General features: G+C 38.5%; 1 protein-coding gene across 1 annotated transcript in view; it reads right to left on the bottom strand.

Moving 5' to 3' along the window:
• LOC133532867 (acetyl-CoA carboxylase) overlaps positions 1-21,794 on the bottom strand; it is a 134,978-nt gene that overhangs the window by 61,950 nt on the left and 51,234 nt on the right. The window contains 12 exon segments of the mRNA XM_061871725.1: positions 1,817-1,999; positions 2,728-2,856; positions 4,563-4,672; positions 6,267-6,349; positions 7,588-7,674; positions 9,153-9,289; positions 10,360-10,466; positions 11,214-11,351; positions 14,631-14,736; positions 15,161-15,372; positions 16,167-16,333; positions 21,619-21,728. Of these exon segments, the coding sequence (XP_061727709.1) occupies positions 1,817-1,999; positions 2,728-2,856; positions 4,563-4,672; positions 6,267-6,349; positions 7,588-7,674; positions 9,153-9,289; positions 10,360-10,466; positions 11,214-11,351; positions 14,631-14,736; positions 15,161-15,372; positions 16,167-16,333; positions 21,619-21,728 (1,569 nt within the window).

Here is a 21,794-nt window from a genome sequence, read left to right as displayed (position 1 = left end):
TAACAATGGAAAAAAGATAAGCCGTTGAGGGCCAGCTACAAATCTAACAACTGTACCTACATCAGACTGCACCATATAGTCAAAGCGGCCACACATCTTTATATATAGAAAATCAAAATACCTAAACGTTACTTACTTGTATCTTGTTATTAAGTTAAAAACAATACGATAGTACTATCCTGGAGTTCTTCATTCTTCATCAGAAGAGCTTTATTTGAGGAGTATATCGAACACTATAGCAAAATAGCCTATAACCAGGGCCCTTTAGATGCCGTTAACGTAAAAATGACGTAATTTCACATTCAGTCAGTTTTTTCTATAACACTACAAATTTTGATAACTAATCTAACGCATTTGACGCGTAAAAAATTACTTATTTCGTACAACACACCATTAAAAATCAAAAATATGTATTATTGAATTAACTAACAATCTTATATTTAGTTAAGTGACAAAGATGAAAGTCAGACGTTTCTGTACTGATTGTCAAGTATCTATAGGGAGCGTGCATGAGCTGTAGGAGGCAGCACAGGAGCCGTCAGATTTTGGCGCGAGGCGTAAATGTGATATTCATTGTTCCGATGTACCCCACAAGATGGCAGAACCTACTATGCACAAGAAAACACGTGACGTGTAAATGTACATGTTTTTGGTTCCGATTCAGGCCAAAAGATGGCTGACCCTCCAACGCGCACGGTCCCTATAGATATCAGTTAGCTAAAGAGGTTGACAAATGGTTAAATATTGCGAAAAGACTAATTGGAATCATACTCTATGTAGCGTGACGTCATTTTTCCGTCAACGGCATGAAATATACGGACCCTGCCTATAACTATTCAGCAATCGACATAAAAACACTTACATGCAATGAATAAGAACAGTTTTTTGAACTAAATTGGAAGGTACAATAAATGTTCGCGTAAAATTGATTGGCATGTCTTTTTATTAGTTACTGTTGCGAATGCAGCTTATTATTGTATAAAATATTCCCAATGCAGTAGCTAAACGCAGCCGTCGGGTTAATTGGGTTGGCACATGTTGAATATTATTACAAAATTTAGCTAAATTGATAGAAAATATACTTAAAACGAATTAAAAGATAAACTGTAAATCGAGTGGCGGTAAATGAAAACTTTTTTCACGCATGTCATGCATCCGTAGTTTCTTTTTAATACACAGAGAAACTAGATTCGGGGGCCTATTCCGTATCATTCGATACAAACTAACATGCGAGATTTGTCAAAATTGTATGCAAATTACATTTCATTTCGTAACAAAAAAGCATCTCGACTGATATTGGAATAGAGGTCAAATCGAATTGCTTTTTTTTTCAGAGATGTTCGAAATTTGAATGCCATTACTAAATCGGTTTTGATGTAGTAAGGAAGCAATTACAACAGATAAGATATTTGTTGTAACAAAATAGTTTATCGTAATGTTGGCCATTATTTACGGATTTTGAAGGTATCATAGAGGGTTTATGATATGTGTGTAGATAAATGTACTTAGCCTCACACCGAAGTTAACGGAGTTAAAAAAACCTGCCAAGTGCGAGTCGGACTCGCGCACAAAGGGTTCCGTACCATTATCTAAAAATATTTTTTTATATGGGAGCCCTCTTAAATATTTATTTTGTTGCTATAGCAGCAACAGAAATACATAATCTGTAGAAATTTCAACTAGCTAACTATCACGGTTCATGAGATACAGCCCGGTGACAGACGGACGGACAGTGGCGTCTCAGTAATAGGGTCCCGTTTGACCCTTTGGGTACGGAACCCTAAAAAAACACCGTGTACACATTTTAAACACTTACCGCTTGGTTGGTGTGGTAGAAGAAATCATGCAGTATGTCGAATATTGAAGTCTCGGAGAGGATGAGCTTCTGAAGGTTCTCCGGATGGAAGTCGTGTCCGTACATGTCCACGGCCGACAGGAATATGGACTCCATCTGGTTGTGTCGGAGCTCGTACGCCGGTTGGTGCGCGGCGATAAGTACCTGCGAATTTCAACAAAATGTACACATTACATATTACACAATGATGATGAGTGGCGGAAAAAAGGGGAGGCCTTTGCCCAGCAGTGGGACACAAAATAGGCTATTAAAAAAATATATATATATTACACAAATTGACTAGTCCCACAGTAAGCTCATTAAGGCTTGTATTGTATAAATATAATATATAAATATTTATAAATACTTAAACACCCATGACTCAGGAACAAATATCCATGCTCATCACACGAATAAATGCCCTAACCAGGATTTGAACCCGGGAGTATCGGCTTCATAGGCAAGGTCACTACCCACTAGGCCAAATTGGTCGTCAAAAGTCACCTGAAAGCTCTCAGGATTAAAGAGTCAGACCAAGATAAGTTGGCAGCGATTTTTATAGCCTAGACGGTGCAACTGTTAAGTATACGTCATAATTTCATAGAATCATAATACGTTCACCGTCTGGGCTGTCAAAATCGGTACCAATTGGAACTTAGTTTGATCTGACCCTAGATTGATTTCTTCAGTGGTGGGCAAAGTACGGCCCGCGCAAGGGTTTCATCCGGCCCTCCTCCGGTCTTTCGAAATAATTAGTATAATGGCGACATAATGGTTTCAAATCAAAATGCATTTATTCTGCAGTTCCGGCCCTCTTAGGTTTTTTTTTTAATTTTCTAAATAAATGGGATAAGACAGAAGAAGAAGAAGAATCCTTAGAATCAGTTACTCACTTGTCGCGCCCGGAGAGCGACGCGGCTGTGCTCGGCGCGGTGCAGTGACGTCAGCTCATTCAAGATGGCGGCCAGCTCGTCCGTCAGGCCGGGCTCGTTGGACCACAGGTGGTCAATCAATAGGGTCACCTGGTAATTAAAAAAATAGTGAGAACGTTTAACAAAATTACCCCCTTATTTGACATAATTATTGAAAGTCATAATGTAATGATAGTCATATTATCATTAGTCATAACTATGGCATCGTTAACTTTTCAGGAATTTCCTTAGGTTATGCTATAGATAGGTTAGGTTAGGTTTGTTTTATGGCAATCATGAAAAGTTACGCGTTTCTGAGAAAAACCAAATTATGGCTAACGAAAATGTGGACAAACAATACATTATGACTCAAAACTTTATGGGAAACAATAGAGACCCGTGCTAAAGTTGTTAAGCCGCTAACAATCGTTTGTCCCTTTCCGACGTATTAGTATGATGGAAAGGGACACACGTTTATGAATAAGGAGGTTAGTCTTCAAGGTTTTTAACAACTGGAGACGCCTTCATATTTAACAAATTGAAAACATATCAGTGAAGGAATAAGGATCAAAATCAAATGGCGTTCTAAAAGTTTTAATTATGTGTCGAAAGATGGCAGTAAATTTACGTTGCTACAAAGTTTTCTTTGACTAAACACCTCTATTTCAAATTCTCTTTGATAACATGTAGGCAGGATATACACCAAAGATATATAACTTCGTATAGGATAAATAAAGTTTAAGAAAAACACGAGCCTCGAAAAAATCATGAAAAATGTATGCTCGAATAGATATCGATTTTGGCCCATACTCGAGTAGATGGCGACACCGTCGAATAACCGAATCTCATTCTAATAGTTTAATCCTGTGTCGAAAGATGGCAGTAAATTTAGTTCACTACCAAATTTACTTAGACAATAAGCCTCTATACTCAATTATCTTGTATTATTTTATTTGATACACTAGCTGTTCTTGGAGCTGATGCGTGTATATCGCAGCACTTGTGTTTATTTACCACTTTTTAATGTTCTAAAATGCGTGTCTAGTCTATTTTTGAAAGAGTTCACCGACGGTTTCTGGTAAAGAGTTCCACACATTTACTGCATTATTTGGCAGTAAGTCCTAGGGTTGCTAGCACATGTCGGTTTCATTAGTTTTTTAGAGTGTCCTCTCAACCTTACATTCTGGATTGATATGTATAGGTCTTTAATATTTGGAACGTTATAGTGTCCAGACAAGATTTTGTATGTCCCTTTAAGATCGCCTCGATTCTTTCTGTTATCCAATGTTGTAAGACCTAATTGGGTACTTGACACATGTTGAATATTATAACAAAATTTATTAAATGGATAGAAAATGAGCCATCTATTATAAAAAAAAAGTGGTTTTTTTTTTATTATTGAGATTATAAAAGAATACAAGGCTCCGAAGTCTCAAAAAAAAATATTTTTATTTGTCTTTCAGAAATAGAAAAGAAAATGGTACCATTCGATTCCTTACATTTTATTGAAAAATAAATTGTATAACAACTATACACATAAACGCAATATTTCAGGGTCAAAATGGCAATTTCCTTGATCTTCCATACATTTAGGACAGACTTATATGATGTGACGTCACATCATGTTATCATTTTGTTAGAGGCGTTTCCGCCGAGTGCAAGCGTCAGACTTTAACTCACATTTCTGATCTTTGTGTTGCTTAAATGTCACGAGTCCTATATAGACATTTGATCCTCAGGAAAATCAAGATCGTTTGACATTATTTACAAAAAACAGTCAAGTAGCCAATTCCTGGAGCCGTTTAATATACACTTACCAGAAGGTTCTTCTTAGCGACCTGGTTGTGTGAGAATATGATGTCGGCGACCGCCTGTATGTCGTCCTTGTGTTTGTCGCGAAGTGCCATCACGCATTTGTCGTACGAACCTGATGAAAAAAAATATATTTTCAGGGCCATTTATGTTCGAAGTGCTCGACTAAATATACGAAGCTCGTGTGGAACCAGATAGACCGCGAGCCAGGAACAGATTTCCATGACCAATCGCCTATCGGCTATGATGAACCCTCGTGGACGTCAGCTACCGCTCCGTTGGTGGGTTGAGGAATGGCAGCCACCGAAACAAGAATAAAAAAAAAACAACGGGTTGCACTCCGGGAGTGCCGGCAGAAGTGAAAACTTGTATATTAACGTTGTGCATTTTTGATATTTTGGAATGGTTAGGGAATTATTTTGCACGAGTTGCTTTAATTATCAGTATGAAAGTACTATCATTTATGTGGTAAAATACAATATTCATTTATTGCGGTCTACTGGCTTCAATGACATTGTAACAGTTTTTCGATCAGGTCACGTGTCCGTCTTAAGAATTTTCAATCTGTCTAATCTGTCGGTCACGTGACCTGACGCGAGTTTAACATTTTTTCTCCATCACAAAAAGTGCACAGCGCCGCTAAAGAAGTTTTCACTTCAAAAAATGTTTGTCATCGCCTCCCGTTTGATACTTTGTCAGATGATAGTTAAGAAGCTATTGTTACTTAAAAAAAATCGTCAGCCGGTTATATCGTGGTGGTAAGAATGTAAGCTGGTCGCATGAACATGTAAAAAGTAAGCGCTTTATCTTTTTATAATAGCAATAACAAATCATGAAACTTTGCATGTAGCATTTCATCAGGTGAAACGCCTGAAACGCCATAAACGGATTAAGAAATTTACACATTACGCATACTTTGCGCACATATAGTGGTAAATCGCGTATTTTTTACATGTTCATTTTACAGCTGACGGTCTTCCAACCAGCTGAGAATTTTATTTATTTAAAACAGCTTTTAAACTCTCATCTAGCAAAGTATCAGCCGGGAGGCGATGACTGACGAAATATGCTCCTGGCCCGCAGTCTAAAAGGGCCTACCGCGAACACCGAAGTTCGGAAATCTCCTCCTTCTTCCTCCTGCCCTTATCCCACGCTATGTTGGGTCGGCACAACATGTTCTTCTCTTCCATTCTCCTCTATCTTTCGTCACCTCAGCACTCACTCCTATCTTTCTCATATCCTCTTTCACACAATGCGGGCATCTTTCTCTTTTACTAAAATTAAGGCGTAAGAAGATGTGATTACCAGTGTGATAAGGGAAAAGTGTGGACTGAACGAAGAGGTAGTGACATAAATTGAGAAAGGTATGTTGAGATGGTTTGGACACGTGGAAAGAATGAGTGGAAGAAGGCTAACACAGAGAGTTTACAAGGAAGGAGTAGAAGAGGGAGCTGAAATGGGTAGATAAATTAGGGAAATCCTGAAGAAAGGCCAGGTCAAGAGCACCCTAAACCAGCGAGCGTGTACGTGGAATGTTATGAAAGTGAAGGAAGCGAAAGAGGTATGTCATGATCTGCCTTACCCCTCCGGGAAATACATAGGTGTGATTATATGTATGTGAAATTTCAACAAAATGAGTCCATATTGGTCTACATACTACGTAATAGATCTAGAGATACAGCTGCCCTGAGTTGCCTGTAAACACTTACCCAGCTGGAAGTTGCTTTCGACTTGGTAATATTGCTTCAATAAGTCGTAGACGGCCGCCTTCATTCTGCCCCGAATGCCGTTCCTGCATAAATAATACAAGTATTTGTACTGACCAAAAAACGTAAAGACCAGATCTAGAGCAGAGCCCAACTGGGGAAGTACCTCCACCTAACAGAAAACCGCAGCCAAATAACACTAGCTAGACCCTACTCATACTGTTGTGTTCCTGCCGGTGAGTAAGGTTGCCAGAGCTCAACGTGGGTGCGGAGTGTTAGGGTCGGCAACGTGCATGTAACTCCTCTGGAGTTGCCGGCGTACATAGGCTACGGAGACTGCTTACCATCAGGCGGGCCGTATGCTTGTTTGCCACCGACGTAATATATTTAAAAAAACCTAAGAAATGTCTTAATAAATTACGACCCCTTTTTCAATCTAAAATATGTTATTTTATTTCGTTAACCAACAGGCATAAGAATGATCTCTATTAATAATAATGCGAAAAAAACTTTGTTTGCCTATCCTCTTCAACCGCTGAACCGATTTCGATGACATTTGGTAAGAAAATAAACAAGTCCCGGTAAGTCCCGGGGAAGGATAGTATGTTTTTTCTTGGATCTTACGCAGACGAAGTCATGGGCAAAAGCTAGATTGAGAAGATTTACCTATACTCTGTATCATTAAGTATTTAAATAAAAGTAAACACACAATTTGTACATTTTCGGGTAGTTATAACATTTATTGGTTAACCAACCAAACACAAAACTTCAATCTACATTATTTGATGATGTAATATTTTCCTCTACCCTCAACTGGTTTAAGGAGCCATTTGAGGGTAGATTTTGTTTACTTTTATTTAAATACCTAAAGATACAGAATATAGAGTTGGTAAGATCTCGAGTCTTTTATATAGTGAAGTTTAAAGAACTCCAGTCGTTATTACGCGACTCTGCGCTTAAAAAACTTCAGTCTTAAAATTCCCGAGTCCTTTATTGAGTTTATTAAGTGCAATTTATAAGGACTCGACTCGAGTCTTCAAATAAAGATTTCGTAAAATATTTCATTGATTTTATCCACGAGTAACACAAAGGAAATTTGATATTTATTAATAATTTGTGCATGTCCCATGGAATTTATGTGGAGACAATGCCTTTTAGAAAACTTTTGTACATAATGTGGGAGTTTTCTTTAAAGGGCTCAAGTCTTTACAAAAGACTTAGGTCTCGATAAGGTCTCAAATATAGAATTAAAGTCTGAAAAATTGAGTCGAGGTTTAAAGCAGAGGATTGAAAGGACTTGAGTATTAACCAACACCAGATTTACCTGTATCTCTGAACCAGGAGCACTAAGGCCTGTGTGCTCATGAAGAATACATCTCGGTCCGCCCGCTTAGGCAGGGAGGCGGCGTGGCTGGAACAATGAAAATACATTATATATATATAATTTACTTTCAAGCGCATGTTGCGCAAACATTTATCTTACAGATGTAAGTATTATCGGACCCGGGTATGTCCTTAAACTACGTCCAAAAGAGAGGTATGGGCATTGTGAATGTCATCTCGCCTTGTGTGGTAGGGCACAGCACAGCGGATGTCATTCCAGATCTAGAGCAGAGCCCAACTGGAGAAGTACCTCCACCTTACAGAAAACCGCAGCCAAATAACACTTGACCCTACTCATAGTGTTGTGTTCCTGTCGGTGAGTAAGGTTGCCAGAGCTCAACGAGGGGGGTGGGGTTAGGGTCGGCAACGCGCATGTAACTCCTCTGGAGTTGCAGGTGTACATAGGCTACGGAGACTGCTTACCATCAGGCAGGCCGTATGCTTGTTTGCCACCGACGTAGTATAAAAAAAAAGTAATGTTTCACAGTAGGTACATGTATAATGTATAAGTTTGACTGGTAGAGAATGCCTTACGGCATTAAGTTTGCCTATTGTACGGTGTGTTTTCTAATGTGCAATAGAGATTAAAGAAATAAATAAATGAACTGCGCTAGGACACTAGTGATGTTTCTCTCTCAGTGTCATGCGTTAGCGGACTTTTACTATAGCCTTGTATGTGTGCCCAGCAGTGGGACGTATATAGCCTGATGATATAGTACTTACTGGTCTATAACACTAGCGATCTGTTGACTAGGGAACTGCGCTAGGACACTAGTGATGTTTCTCTCGTACAGTGTCATGCGTTAGCGGACTTTTACTGTAGACTTGTATAGTGTGTGCCCAGCAGTGGGACGTATATAGCCTGATGATATAGTACTTACCGGTCTATAACACTAGCGATCTGTTGACTAGGGAACTGCGCTAGGACACTAGTGATGTTTCTCTCGTACAGTGTCATGCGTTAGCGGACTTTTACTGTAGACTTGTATAGTGTGTGCCCAGCAGTGGGACGTATATAGCCTGATGATATAGTACTTACTGGTCTATAACACTAGCGATCTGTTGACTAGGGAACTGCGCTAGGACACTAGTGATGTTTCTCTCGTACAGTGTCATGCGTTAGCGGACTTTTACTGTAGACTTGTATAGTGTGTGCCCAGCAGTGGGACGTATATAGCCTGATGATATAGTACTTACCGGTCTATAACACTAGCGATCTGTTGACTAGGGAACTGCGCTAGGACACTAGTGATGTTTCTCTCATAATGTCATGCGTTAACGGACTTTTACTATAGCCTTGTATGTGTGCCCAGCAGTGGGACGGATATAGCCTGATGATATAGTACTTACTGGTCTATAACACTAGCGATCTGTTAACTAGGGAACTACGCTAGGACACTAGTGATGTTTCTCTCATAGTGTCATGCGTTAGCGGACTTTTACTATAGCCTTGTATAATGTGTGCCCAGCAGTGGGACGGATATAGCCTGATGATATAGTACTTACTGGTCTATAACACTAGCGATCTGTTGACTAGGGAACTGCGCTAGGACACTAGTGATGTTTCTCTCGTAGAGCGTCATGAGCTTGCGGACTTTCTTTTCCACTGCGAGAGGGATTCGACCTGATGCTGAGGATAGAACCTGTGGGTAAAATAGATTAAGTAAGACAAAATGGCTACATGTGGTAATTATTTTTATTTTTGTTTAATATGAGGCTTTATTTTAATCTTGGTTATAAAACTAAATTAATATATAATAAGCACGCAGTAGTATTTTCCTCGCGTTGGTGTGATAAGCATATTTCTAAGCTCGGTGCTATGTTTGTTTGCGCTCAAGATATCACTTTTAGAACCACTCGCTATGCTCGTGGTTCAATTTTGGACTTTTTCGCTTGCCAATATCAATCACGATCACGAGGGTTTAAACAACAACTTGTAAAACAAATGACGATTGTTTCTGTGAAATGTTGGTCACGGCACCAATTGTAACAAGCCTACCTTATGTTATCGTTTAATAATATGCATGTTAATGCATCCCTATTTAGACGATGAAATAAAAATATGATAACGATAGTTATTTTGATTTGCAATTTTAAGCACCAATATTGTCGGACACATTGGGTAAACCGAGATTTTTAATATCTGGGATACATAAACAAGCATTGACGTATTAAAACAAATGGACGCCCAATACCAAAGAAATATGTCAAAATATATGGAGCAAACTAACATTACGAAAAGAGTTCTAGTAGATGCTAATAACGCTTCTTTATAAATTTTGTCAAGATAAGTATTTCATACAATTTAAGTGTCAAATTTGAAAACGCACGTTACAAAACATTGAACACTTTATGGTTAAATGACGTTTTCGTAAGTTAATCATTGTATAAACGTCAAAATTAATACCGAGTGAATGAGAGAAATATATGATATCCTTATTTCTTGTTGTTTAGTTATTATAAGCGCATTTTTTCATAGAACAGACAGACTGTTATCTTGTCGACGGCCGAAACAAGACTGGGAGCAAAAGTCGTGCCCAAGCCGTTCGAGCATTACTTATGTAGGGCCATTTTTTTCGGCTGATTGCGAATCTAGTTAATTTACTACATGAATGCAACAAGCCAACCTAGGCCTAGGAAAAAGGTCTCCCATTCCATTACATTTTGAATCTTTATTTTGACATATTTTGGCACCTGGAGGTTAATGACTGACCTCCTGCAGCTCTTGTAGAGGCAGCGACGGGTCCCTCAGGCTCTGCATGAACTTCTCCACGACCTCGCGCGAGCGCGGCGTGTTGTATGGCTCCGGCAAACAGTAACCTGACAAAATGCAAATATTGTCACCAACTTACATTCTACATCTTGAATTTTATGATATTTTCTATATTTCGTTTACGGCACAACATATAAGGCATATATGTTCATTTACATTAGCGCTGGTTTAGCGGTAAAAGCGTGCCACTTTCATTCCGAAGGTCGCGGGTTCAAACCCCGGCTCATCCCACTTTTCGGGACTCATGTACGAAATATTATTTGATATTTACCAGTCGCTTTTCGGTGAAGGAAAACATCGTAAGAAAACCGGGCTAATCCCAATAAGGCCTAGTTTACTCTATGGATTAGAAGGTCATATAACAGTCGCTTTCGTAATAATTAGTACCTACGCCGATCCCTGGGATAAGTTGTCAAGCGGATTCCAGGCTGAGGAAAAAAAGCCGTGGCAAAAAGCCAGGACAACGCGAGGAAGAAGAAGAATACGATCATTTACATTCTGTTGATTACATAAGTCACTAAATTTTTTAAGCAATTTTAACCTTTTGAACGCCACGCCTCTCGCACGCGGCGCGTAATCGTGAACCTTGTCGGTACGCATGAAGGTTGATATTGGGCTGTAGCCGCGCGCGTCATATGACGTCTTTGGCGGTCAAAAGGTTAATAAATAAAAATCCTCAAGATTGTGTAGACTTTTCTAATGCAAAAATAAACGAGGTATAATAGTTAACCATTGGGTCAAACTAAGTTGGTGTGGATTAAAAATTAATTTCGGAGAGAATAAAAGAAACATACCCGCAAGTATATTCTCCAGTATGGCCCGGTATTTGTTGTGTTGCTGGCTGAGCTTCTCGGATAGATTAGGATTCTCTTCGTGGGTGAACTGGCCCTTGTAGGGCGTCGCGGTGGTGACTAATGATGGGTCGTCCAGCTCTGTAAATAATAGTTATGAAGAAAATGCAAGAGTTTTGAACAATATACAGGGTGACCTTAGCCATTGGACAAACCCTGAAATCCCATGTAGGGTTTCTTCTTGACGTTAATATTTTTTTAATTAGAACAAAATATAAAAATAATAATTTTACGAACAAAAGTTATTTGCAAAAATCGACAACAAAAAGAAACACACTGTGTTAATCTTTGGCAGTGTTTTTGACAATTTGTTCGAAATATTTGATAATGATGACATTTTTCAAAAGTCAGAAGCTTATTAGTGTCGTAAACAAAAAAGATAATCAAAAGGTTGAAGAAGGTTCCATACTATTCTTTGAGGATATTACCTTGGGAGCTACTAACACATACAGGCCTAGGGATTGCAAACCGGATTGATTTTCAATCCGGCCGGATCCGGCCGGATTTTGGCCATAACCCGGCCGGATCCGGCCGGACCGGATCCGGTTTGGTATAGTGATATTAAAGTTAATTAAATGGCATATTTTTCTAGTTTTTTGCATAATGCGTATTCCTAAATCTATAATTTAAGTTAATAAATAACTTCTTAACAATAAAATAGAACTTAGTAGTAAAAAGTGTGACACTGTCAATATCACTTTAAAACAAAATATGAAATCGGTCATTTATTATATTTAACCATTCACAAGTGCTCAAATTTTCGTTTACAATTGTAAATTTGATTAGTTTCCAAAGCCCGGTAATGGGATGTGGGGTGGGAATTGGAACTCCCTGAAAGGACAAGTTTTCGTAACTGTTGTTTGATTGAATTCTTTGTTACGTTGACATCCATTCCAGTAAGAAAATAAGATATTTTACTATTAACCAAAATTATATTAAATTTGCCCTGATTTTTTTCCGAGAAAGTAGGAGACTGTATTATTTAAAAAAATTAACTTTTTCTTAATTTACAGATAAAGATAGTTTATTGTTCAAGTAGGCATATTACAATGCGCTTATGAAACAGAAAACTATATTGTTCAAATTATAGGGAATGTAGCACGACACGACGATCTCATGCGAAAATTAATGGAGTGTAGGATTGAAATCCATCGCGGAAAGAGACTCTAAGAATAGTTACATAGATCAAATAAAGAATTGGCTAGACGTAGAGTACCAGGAGATGAAGGAAATTGCATAAGATTGGATGAAATTATAAATACAAAATATTCTCTCGTAAATTTGAATACAAAATAACCAATATTTTTATATATATACTTATAAATATCCGAGCAAAATATCTGAAAAAAAAAAACTGAGCAAACTAAAGATTATCAATGTTATCATATATTCATTCACACATATAACACATATTGATTAGCCCAACTCTAGTCGGTTGAGTACCGCCGACTTAATCCTGCTCATTTGTTTACTTTTAATCTCCTATCACGACATTAACCTTCTCTTTAGAATAAATTACAAATGCCTTCCATAGCATCTCCATTCTTTTATTTTTCCTCCTATAACAGTAGTTATGTAATCGTCATATCGTGCCACCAACATGAAAGGCAACTTCTGTTCCCAGTCATAGTCATATATATTTTTATTTAACAAAATTTAAACTTTTTCATTCGTTTTACGCTCTGTTCAACTTCATACCTCTCATCCGTCGCCTCTTCCTTATCTAAAACGCACAGTGCGTGCTGTATTTAGGCGTTTTTTTTATTTTACCGGATCCGGTCCGGATCCGGCGATTTTTACCGGATCCGGTAGCTATTGAAAAGTGCCGGATCCGGCCGGATTACCGGATCCGCCGGACCGGATTGCAATCCCTATACAGGCCGCTCCAAAGTGAAAACTGGTAATTTGTTAATTTCTTCGAAACCGCTACACCGGTTGTTATGATACTTTGTACACTGGTTCTAAATACCCCAATGTATATGTACATTTCGGCTTTGTCCAATGGCTAGGGACACACTGTATGACTCGTTTTATGAGTCCGCAGCAAGCTGGGTTCTCCATACAAAAGTATTTAATCTTAATATTAAGTCATAATTTATTGTATTTTTCTAATGTATTCGATGTTGACATTTGATTTATAATTATAATTGACATTTTTTATTGATTTAATTTTACAATTCACATTTAGTTAAATGTAATACGATAGTGTGTAAGTATTTTGGACGTGTAATTACTTTTATCAATAAATATATGAATATGAATAATTACGCTCTCATTTTAAAACGAATAGCTAGATTTCTCTGAAATTTTGTAGGTAATTGCAATAGGATAAGATATATTTATGCCTGTAATTAGATTATGGAGCTACAGATACCATAGTTAAAAAATACAGCGAATTAATATACATTTTATTCACAATAACAATATACATAATGGAGAAGAATTACTATAACTAGCTTAAATCTAAAATAGGGCCTTAAGGCATCGTACCAAGGATGCCCACGTACGTGCATTGTGCACGGAGTGCGGCCGACGTGAGCACTCAAGCTTGAGGAAGGACCCCCGATGGGTTCAAAATATGTCGCCAATAGCGACGAAAAAAGTCAAGTGTAGCCGTGATATTTAAATATTTTATCTACACACATATCATAAACCATCTATGATGGCCAACATTACGATAAACTGTTCTGTTAAAACTAATTTCTTATCTGTGATAATGTTGTAATTGCTTCATAACTACATCAAAATCGATTTGGTCATGACTTCAAATTTGGAATATCTCTGAAAAAAAAAAGCAATTCGATTTGACCTCTATTCTAATATTAGTCGAGATGCCTTTTGTTCGAAATGAAATGTCAATTGCATAAAATTTGACGTATGACGTAGTTTGTATCGAATGATACGGAAATAGGCCCCCCACTCTAGTTTGTCTCTGAATTAAAAAAAAACTACCATTGCGTGACATGCGTGAAAAAAGTGTTCATTTACCGCCATTTGACGTACAGATTCTCTTTTAATTATTTTAAAGTATAAAATGAATATGTTCCGCCAAGAAACCAACGATGCTCCAACCTTGGCTATAATTTGGGTTAGTGAATATATAGAAATATCATAGAAAGTTTATAATACGTGTGTAAATAAAGAGTGTATGTAACTGTACATAAAATTAGGCATTAAACACTCGTCTGATCCTATTAAGTAACTCACTTCGTTCGTTTCTTAAACCCACACTCGTGTATTTTAATGCCTTTTATAATGTAGCAGTCACATAAACTACTTTTAGAAGATGTCTCACGAAAGTTTAATGTCGATGGAAATCATTTTATTGTTATTACTATACATTTGAATGCCTTTACTTACCCAGAGTTCCTATGAGAGAGCCCATCTCTAGCACAGCGCCAGGCCTGAGGTTCCACGTGATCTTGCCGGCTTCGGGCGCCGAGAGGGTCATAACCATCTTCATCACCTGGTGACAAACACATCACCTCAACCTCAAGTTCTCTTTTAGTCGCGTTCACGTTTACGATCTCTGCTCGTGTAAATGAAAAATATCTTAAAAAAAGAGTTCTAGGGGTGATCATGTGTTATTGAAGAATAAAATAGTGAAGGAACCAACTCAGTAGCGCTCGCGTCATAGATTTTTACAATAAAACTGTAATTATGTGGATGGCCCTTACTATATTCTGTATCTTTAGTTATTTAAATAAAAGTAAACAAACAATTTGTACATTTTAATTTTATTGGTTAACCAACCAAATACAAAACCACCTGGATATATATCTGAACGATCTGACTTTAACCTACATTATTTGATCAATGTTTTCATCTACCCTCAACTGACTTAAGGAGCCATTTGATTTGATATAGATGGTTTCATCTCATTCACTCACCTCAATCTCAGCATAAGGCTGTCCCTTATCCACATGCCCGCCATCCTCAATCAGACAATTGATCAGTTTCCCAGCAGAAAGGGACCTTAGCTTCGACGGGTCCTTTTCCTTCTCGAAGACAACGGTCTGGTTGCCGATGACGATGCGGTACTTGTCCACTTCGTCTTTGAGGTAGGTGGTGTATGATGCACCGTCCACGGAGAGTAAAGTGCCTGCAAATTGAGTCTTATTAGTTCAGAGATACGAGTCAACATTATTTATACAATTAATTTTTTTATAAATTTATAAAAAGCTTTCATTTCGGACCAGATAGCCATATCACAAACACAACAAATAATTAAAATATTCACATATAAATTGATTAAATTAAATAAAAATTATTAATTAAATTAAACCAACAAAATTATCAATTAAATTACAATATTATATTTGACGATTGTTCTGGCCTAGTGGGTAGCAAAAATAATAAGGAAGTAAATAAATAAATATTATAGGACATTATTACACAAATTGACTAAAGTCCCACAGTAAGCTCAATAAGGCTTGTGTTGTGGGTCCTTAGACAACGATATATATAAATATTTATAAATAAATAAATATTATAGAACATTATTACACAAATTGACTAAGTCCCACAGTAATAAATACTTTAATACATAGAAAACACCCAAAACTTAGGAACAATATCCATGCTCATCACACGAATAAATGCCCTTACCAGGATTAGAACCCGGGACTATCGGCTTCATAGGCAGGGTCGGGTAAAGACCTGAGATTACAATATTCTTACCCTCGGAGTTACACACAATGTTTTTCATCACACTGGCGAAAAATAACAAAATTTTAAGCGATTTTTTTTTTTTGCGAATTTTTTCTTTTTTTCTTAAATACGGTGACATTTCAAACATTCGTCCGCCGTATTGTCATTATTTGACAGGATAGCATACTTAGCATGTTTTGGACTCGGTCTTTCCATTTCCCCCCGGTCTTCTCCCGGTCTACTCACCGCCGTCGGTCAGCTTGTGGACCTCCAGCTCCTTGAAGCTCCCGTTCATGGCGAGGAAGTAAGTCGTGGGTCCGGACTTGCACGCTTGCACGCGGTACTTGCTGCCGCTGTGGATCAGCTCCACTTCCACGCAGTTCGAGAGCTGACTGGAGCCTTGGATTTGACCTCTGTGCAGAAAAATAGGTGATGAGTGCAAATATTCTAAAAAAAGTCAAATCAACGTCATTTTTATAGGAATTTGACATTTATGACCATTTTGTCACCTTGTCGGTGCAGGCTTGCAGAATTGGGTACACACACATTTGACACATGTTGAATATTATAACAAAATGTAGCTAAATGGATCGAAAATGATATATCCATTATAAAAAAGTGTAATTTAAAAAGACATATTGAGATTATAAAAAAACACAAGGCACCAAAATCTCAAAAAGAAAAAAGAAAATGGTACTATTCGATTCCTTACATTTTATTGAAAAATAAATAGTATGAATTGTATACATAAACGCAATATTTCAGGGTCAAAATAGCAATTTTCTTGATCTTCCATACATTTAGGACTTCAGACTAATGTAATGTGACGTCACATTACAATATCATTTTGTTAGAGGCGTTTCAATCGTCGAGTGCGAGCGTCAGACTTTAACTCTCATTTCTGATCTTTGTGTTGCTTAAATTGCTGCTTTTGCTAAATTGTTGCTTAAATTTAATGTTTTATTTCATTGTTTTAGGTTATAAGCATTATTATTATTTTTTATTCTTTACTGTATTTAATGTTTTCTTTTACACCTTTTATTATGTGCATTGTATTTTTTGGGTTTCTTGCCTGCCAAATAAAGAATTTAATTTAATTTAATTTAAATGCCATGCGATGCCCTATACACCGTGTTTTTTTTTATTTCCGTTAATTTCAAGGGTGCATTCCTGAGCTTAAATTAAGTAACTTTCTCAAAGACACCGGTATTCTAATTAAGAGTCCTTATTCCTACAGACGAGCGTATTTTGTAAAATGCTTCCTTTTTCATTCAAGATTACGACGTAACTATTAGTATTTATTCAAAAACTGGTAACGTACTTAAATAATCGTATCCTAAACTAGCGGCTCCAACAGTTCAAATTTTCATTTTCTCTTTTAAACCTCTTTTTTAATGAGTTTTTTTGGGAGTCTTTTCCAAATTTTGCAGTGAGATGTGGCGTTTCGGTTCTCAATTTTGCTGTAAACAATAATCATTTGGTACATGAATGACTACAATTTGATTCAACATATCTCGTACGAGGGGCTGGAATGATGAACAATCGAAGATTCATTTGAAAAAACTGATAAAATACCTTCCGAGTTTTCTTCATTTTTTTGGCGAAAACAGGGTTTTATTATTTTTTTTTCCGCAAATTGTACGCATATTTTGCTTTAGAAATAATATTATAGCAAACTGTAACTTTATGTTAACCTATAAAAAAAAAATCATAACTATGGGACCTACATTGCCGTAAAACTATATTTTTTTAAAACACGTATAAATCACGCAGCATTGACGCCACGCTCTCATTCTGCGCGGAGCGCGCTTAGAGGACGGACCTGTGCTCGATTGTAAGGCATTCGTTACGTTCGTAATCAGCTACGGAGTTCCGAGAAGTGCTATATACTGCGATTAGAAAATCTTAATAAAAGTTCATTTTTTACACTATGCTTAACAACAGACTCTCGCTTATCGATGGATTTTCAGTGGTCCTTTTTTTTATACTACGTCGGTGGCAAACAAGTTTACGGCCCGCCTGATGGTAAGCAGTATCCGTAGCCTATGTATGCCTGCAACTCCAGAGGAGTTACATGCGCGTTGCCGACCCTAACCCCCTCCCGACCCTCGTTGAGCTCTGGCAACCTTACTCACCGGCAGGAACACAACACTATGAGTAGGGTCTAGTGTTATTTGGCGGCGATATTCTGAAAAACGCATTTTTACTTGAAATTACGTTAGGGTTTGCATTATTATTTTTGACCCGGATGAAGTCCAAGTTCTCATGATGGAGTCAGGAGTTGGTCACCAGAACTCCTAATCTACTCATTATAATCCCATCGTGTTTGGGCTCAAAAGATTTGCCCTGACGAACACCATCGATCTAGATGAGGTCCAGGGTCTCATGATGGAGTCAGGAGTTGGTCACCAGGACTCTTAATCTACTTATCATAACTCCATCGTATTTGGGCTCAATAGATTTGCCCTGACGAGCACCATCAAAAGTCCAGGGTCTCATGATGGAGTAAGGAGTTGGTCACTAGAACTCCTAATCTACTCATTATAATTCCATCGTATTTGGGCTCAAAAGATTTGCCCTGACGAGCACCATAGATCTAGATGAGGTCCAGGGTCTCATGATGGAGTCAGGAGTTGGTCACCAGAACTCCTAAACTACTCATCATAACCTCATCGTGTTTGGGCTCAATAGATTTGCCCTGACGAGCACCATCAATCTAGATAAAGTCCAGGGTCTCATGATGGAGTCAGGAGTTGGTCACTAGAACTCCTAATCTACTCATTATAATTCCATCGTGTTTGGGCTCAAAAGATTTGCCTTGACGAGCACCATCGATCTAGATGAGGTCCGGGGTCTCATGCTGGAGTCAGGAGTTGGTCACCAGAACTCCTAATCTACTCATCATAACTCCATCGTGTTTGGGCTCAAAAGATTTGCCCTGACGAACACCATCGACCTAGATGAGGTCCAGGGTCTCATGATGGAGTCAGGAGTTGGTCACCAGAACTCCTAATCTACTCATTATAATTACATCGTGTTTGGGTTCAATAGATTTGCCCTGACGAGCACCATCAATCTAGATAAAGTCCAGGGTCTCATGATGGAGTCAGGAGTTGGTCACTAGAACTCCTAATCTACTCATTATAATTCCATCATGTTTGGGCTCAAAAGATTTGCCCTGACGAGCACCATCGATCTAGATGAGGTCCGGGGTCTCATGCTGGAGTCAGGAGTTGGTCACCAGAACTCCTAATCTACTCATCATAACTCCATCGTGTTTGGGCTCAAAAGATTTGCCCTGACGAACACCATCGACCTAGATGAGGTCCAGGGTCTCATGATGGAGTCAGGAGTTGGTCAACAGAACTCCTAATCTACTCATTATAATTACATCGTGTTTACAGATTAGGAGTTCTAGTACCAACTCCTGACTCCATCATGAGACCCTGAACCTCATCTAGATTGATGGTGCTCGTCAGGGCAACTCTATTGAGCCCAAACACGATGGAGTTATGATGAGTAGATTAGGAATTATGGTGACCAACTCCTGACTCCATCATAAGACCCTGAACCTCATTTAGATCGATGGTACTCGTCAGTGCAAATCTATTGAGCCCAAACACGATGGAATTATAATGAGTACATTAGGAGTTCTGGTGACCAACTCCTGACTCCATCATGAGACCCTAGACTTAATTTAGATCGATGGTACTCGTCAGGGTAAATCTATTGAGCCCAAACACGATGGAATTATAATTAGTAGATTAGGAGTTCTAGTGATCAACTCCTGACTCCATCATGAGACCCTGAACTTCATCTAGATTAATGGTGCTCATCAGGGCAAATCTATTGAGCCCAAACACGATGGAGTTATGATGAGTAGATTAGGAGTTCTGGGGAGTTCTGGTGACCAACTCCTGACTCCGTCATGTGACCCTGGACCTCATCTAGATCGATGGTGTTCGTCAGGGCAAATCTTTTGAGCCCAAACACGATGGAATTATAATGAATAGATTAGAAGTTCAGAGGGCCTACCGCGAACCACGTTCGACAAGTTACCTCCCTATCACACTTACGTACGAATTTACAAGTGCGACAGAGAGGCAACACGTCGAACGTGGTTCGCGGTAGGCCTCCTGGTGACCAACTCCTGACTCCATCATGAGAACCTGGATGGACTTCATTCGGGTCAAAAATAATAATACAAACCCTAACGTGATTTCAAATAAAACTGAAACTCTATAGCACTAATGTGCGCAAACGATTGGCATCTTGACTAGGCAGCATGGGTGCGTAGCCACCATGCCAAACGTTTACGATACGACAAGGAAACACTATCTGTCTCTCTATCGCACTAATATGTGCAATCGATTGGCTTCTTGGCTAGGTATCATGGGTGCGTAGCCAACATGCCAATCGTTTATGATACGACAACGAAACACTACTGTCTCTCTATAGCACTAACATGCGCAAACGATTGTCATGTTGGCTAGGCGCCATGGGTGCATAGCCAACATGACAATCTTTTACGTCACGACAACGAAACACTATCTGTCTCTCTATCGCACTAATATACTTTATTTATACCTGCAGTTATTTACTAACTTTTTCATTTTCCATTGGTGTGAAAGAGACAGAATAAAGAGCAAGGGTTATAGTACACTCTGTAGTCTGTACACTTAGTAGTAGTGTACATAAAAAAAAAACTACTGTGCATATAAAATAAAATAAAGTGTGCCCATATGATATCATATAACACTAAAATTAATGTTGCTTGACATTATATTGAAAACTATCAAGATTATTCTAGTCAGCATTGAAACGCGCGTCGCGTTGCCGGCGCTCGCGTACCGAGCGCCAACGCCATCTATCGAGCGTTATTTCGTGAAATCGGAGAACGCTCCAAGGAATAAGGGCTCTTAACTCCATTTCGGAGATAATCAATAATTAACTTTTATCTTATAAGGCCCTTACGAGCGTATACACTTGCCTTAGGGCTTGTTTACATATTGATTAGTGTTTAGTACGAGTGTGTACATTTGCTACTAGATCTAAATACTATCTCGGACGATTGAGGTTCGAAATAACACTGATACGTCACAGTTTTCAATTGTTTGGATGAATTCAATTTAATGCCCGTGTTATTCAACATATAATAACTTTTCATATATATATATATATATATCTCTTTTTTTAAATATATGCCATTTAGTTTCCTTAACACATTCACTGCCGGGAACCCACCTGGTGGGCGCTCGTGAACTTTGTTCAGATGCCGGACAACCCGCTGGGCGGGTTGTTTTGTACGCAGCTATAGACCACCGGTTTCTGGGGTAGTGCGCCGTTTTTTGTCTGGCACTGAATGTGTTAAACGTTAAGTACGTACCCATACCCCGGAGTCAACGGAATTCAATAAAAACACGGTGTTTAGACATTTGATCCTCAGGAAAATCAAGATCGATTGACATTAATTAACAAAAAACTGTCATGTAGCCAATTGTGCGCGTGCGATACAGGGGGCCTACCGCGAACCACGTTCGACGTGTTGCCTCCCTGTCACACTTACAAACGAATTTACAAGTGCGAGAGAGAGGCAACACGTCGAACGTGGTTCGCGGTAGGCACTCAGTAACAGGCGGGTCAATGTACCAAGTTCTACATGCTAAGTCCTTACTTAAACAACTTGCGTAGGACTTACTTCTCGAGGCCACTCTTGAAGTCCAGGAAGTGCGTGGTGATGATGCTGTCGGCGATGAGGATGGAGCCGCAGATGACGCCGAGCATGACGTCCGGCTTCTCTGACTGGACCTGGGTTGACAAAAAAATAAAATAAAGTAAGCAAGTAATAGTACATTACGATACAAGTGCGAAAAA

The sequence above is a fragment of the Cydia pomonella genome, chromosome 28, assembly GCF_033807575.1.
Source record: "Cydia pomonella isolate Wapato2018A chromosome 28, ilCydPomo1, whole genome shotgun sequence".
Lineage (NCBI taxonomy): Eukaryota > Metazoa > Arthropoda > Insecta > Lepidoptera > Tortricidae > Cydia > Cydia pomonella.
The sequence above is the reverse complement of the archived record's forward strand: the minus strand, read 5'-3'. Positions and strand labels throughout refer to the sequence as shown.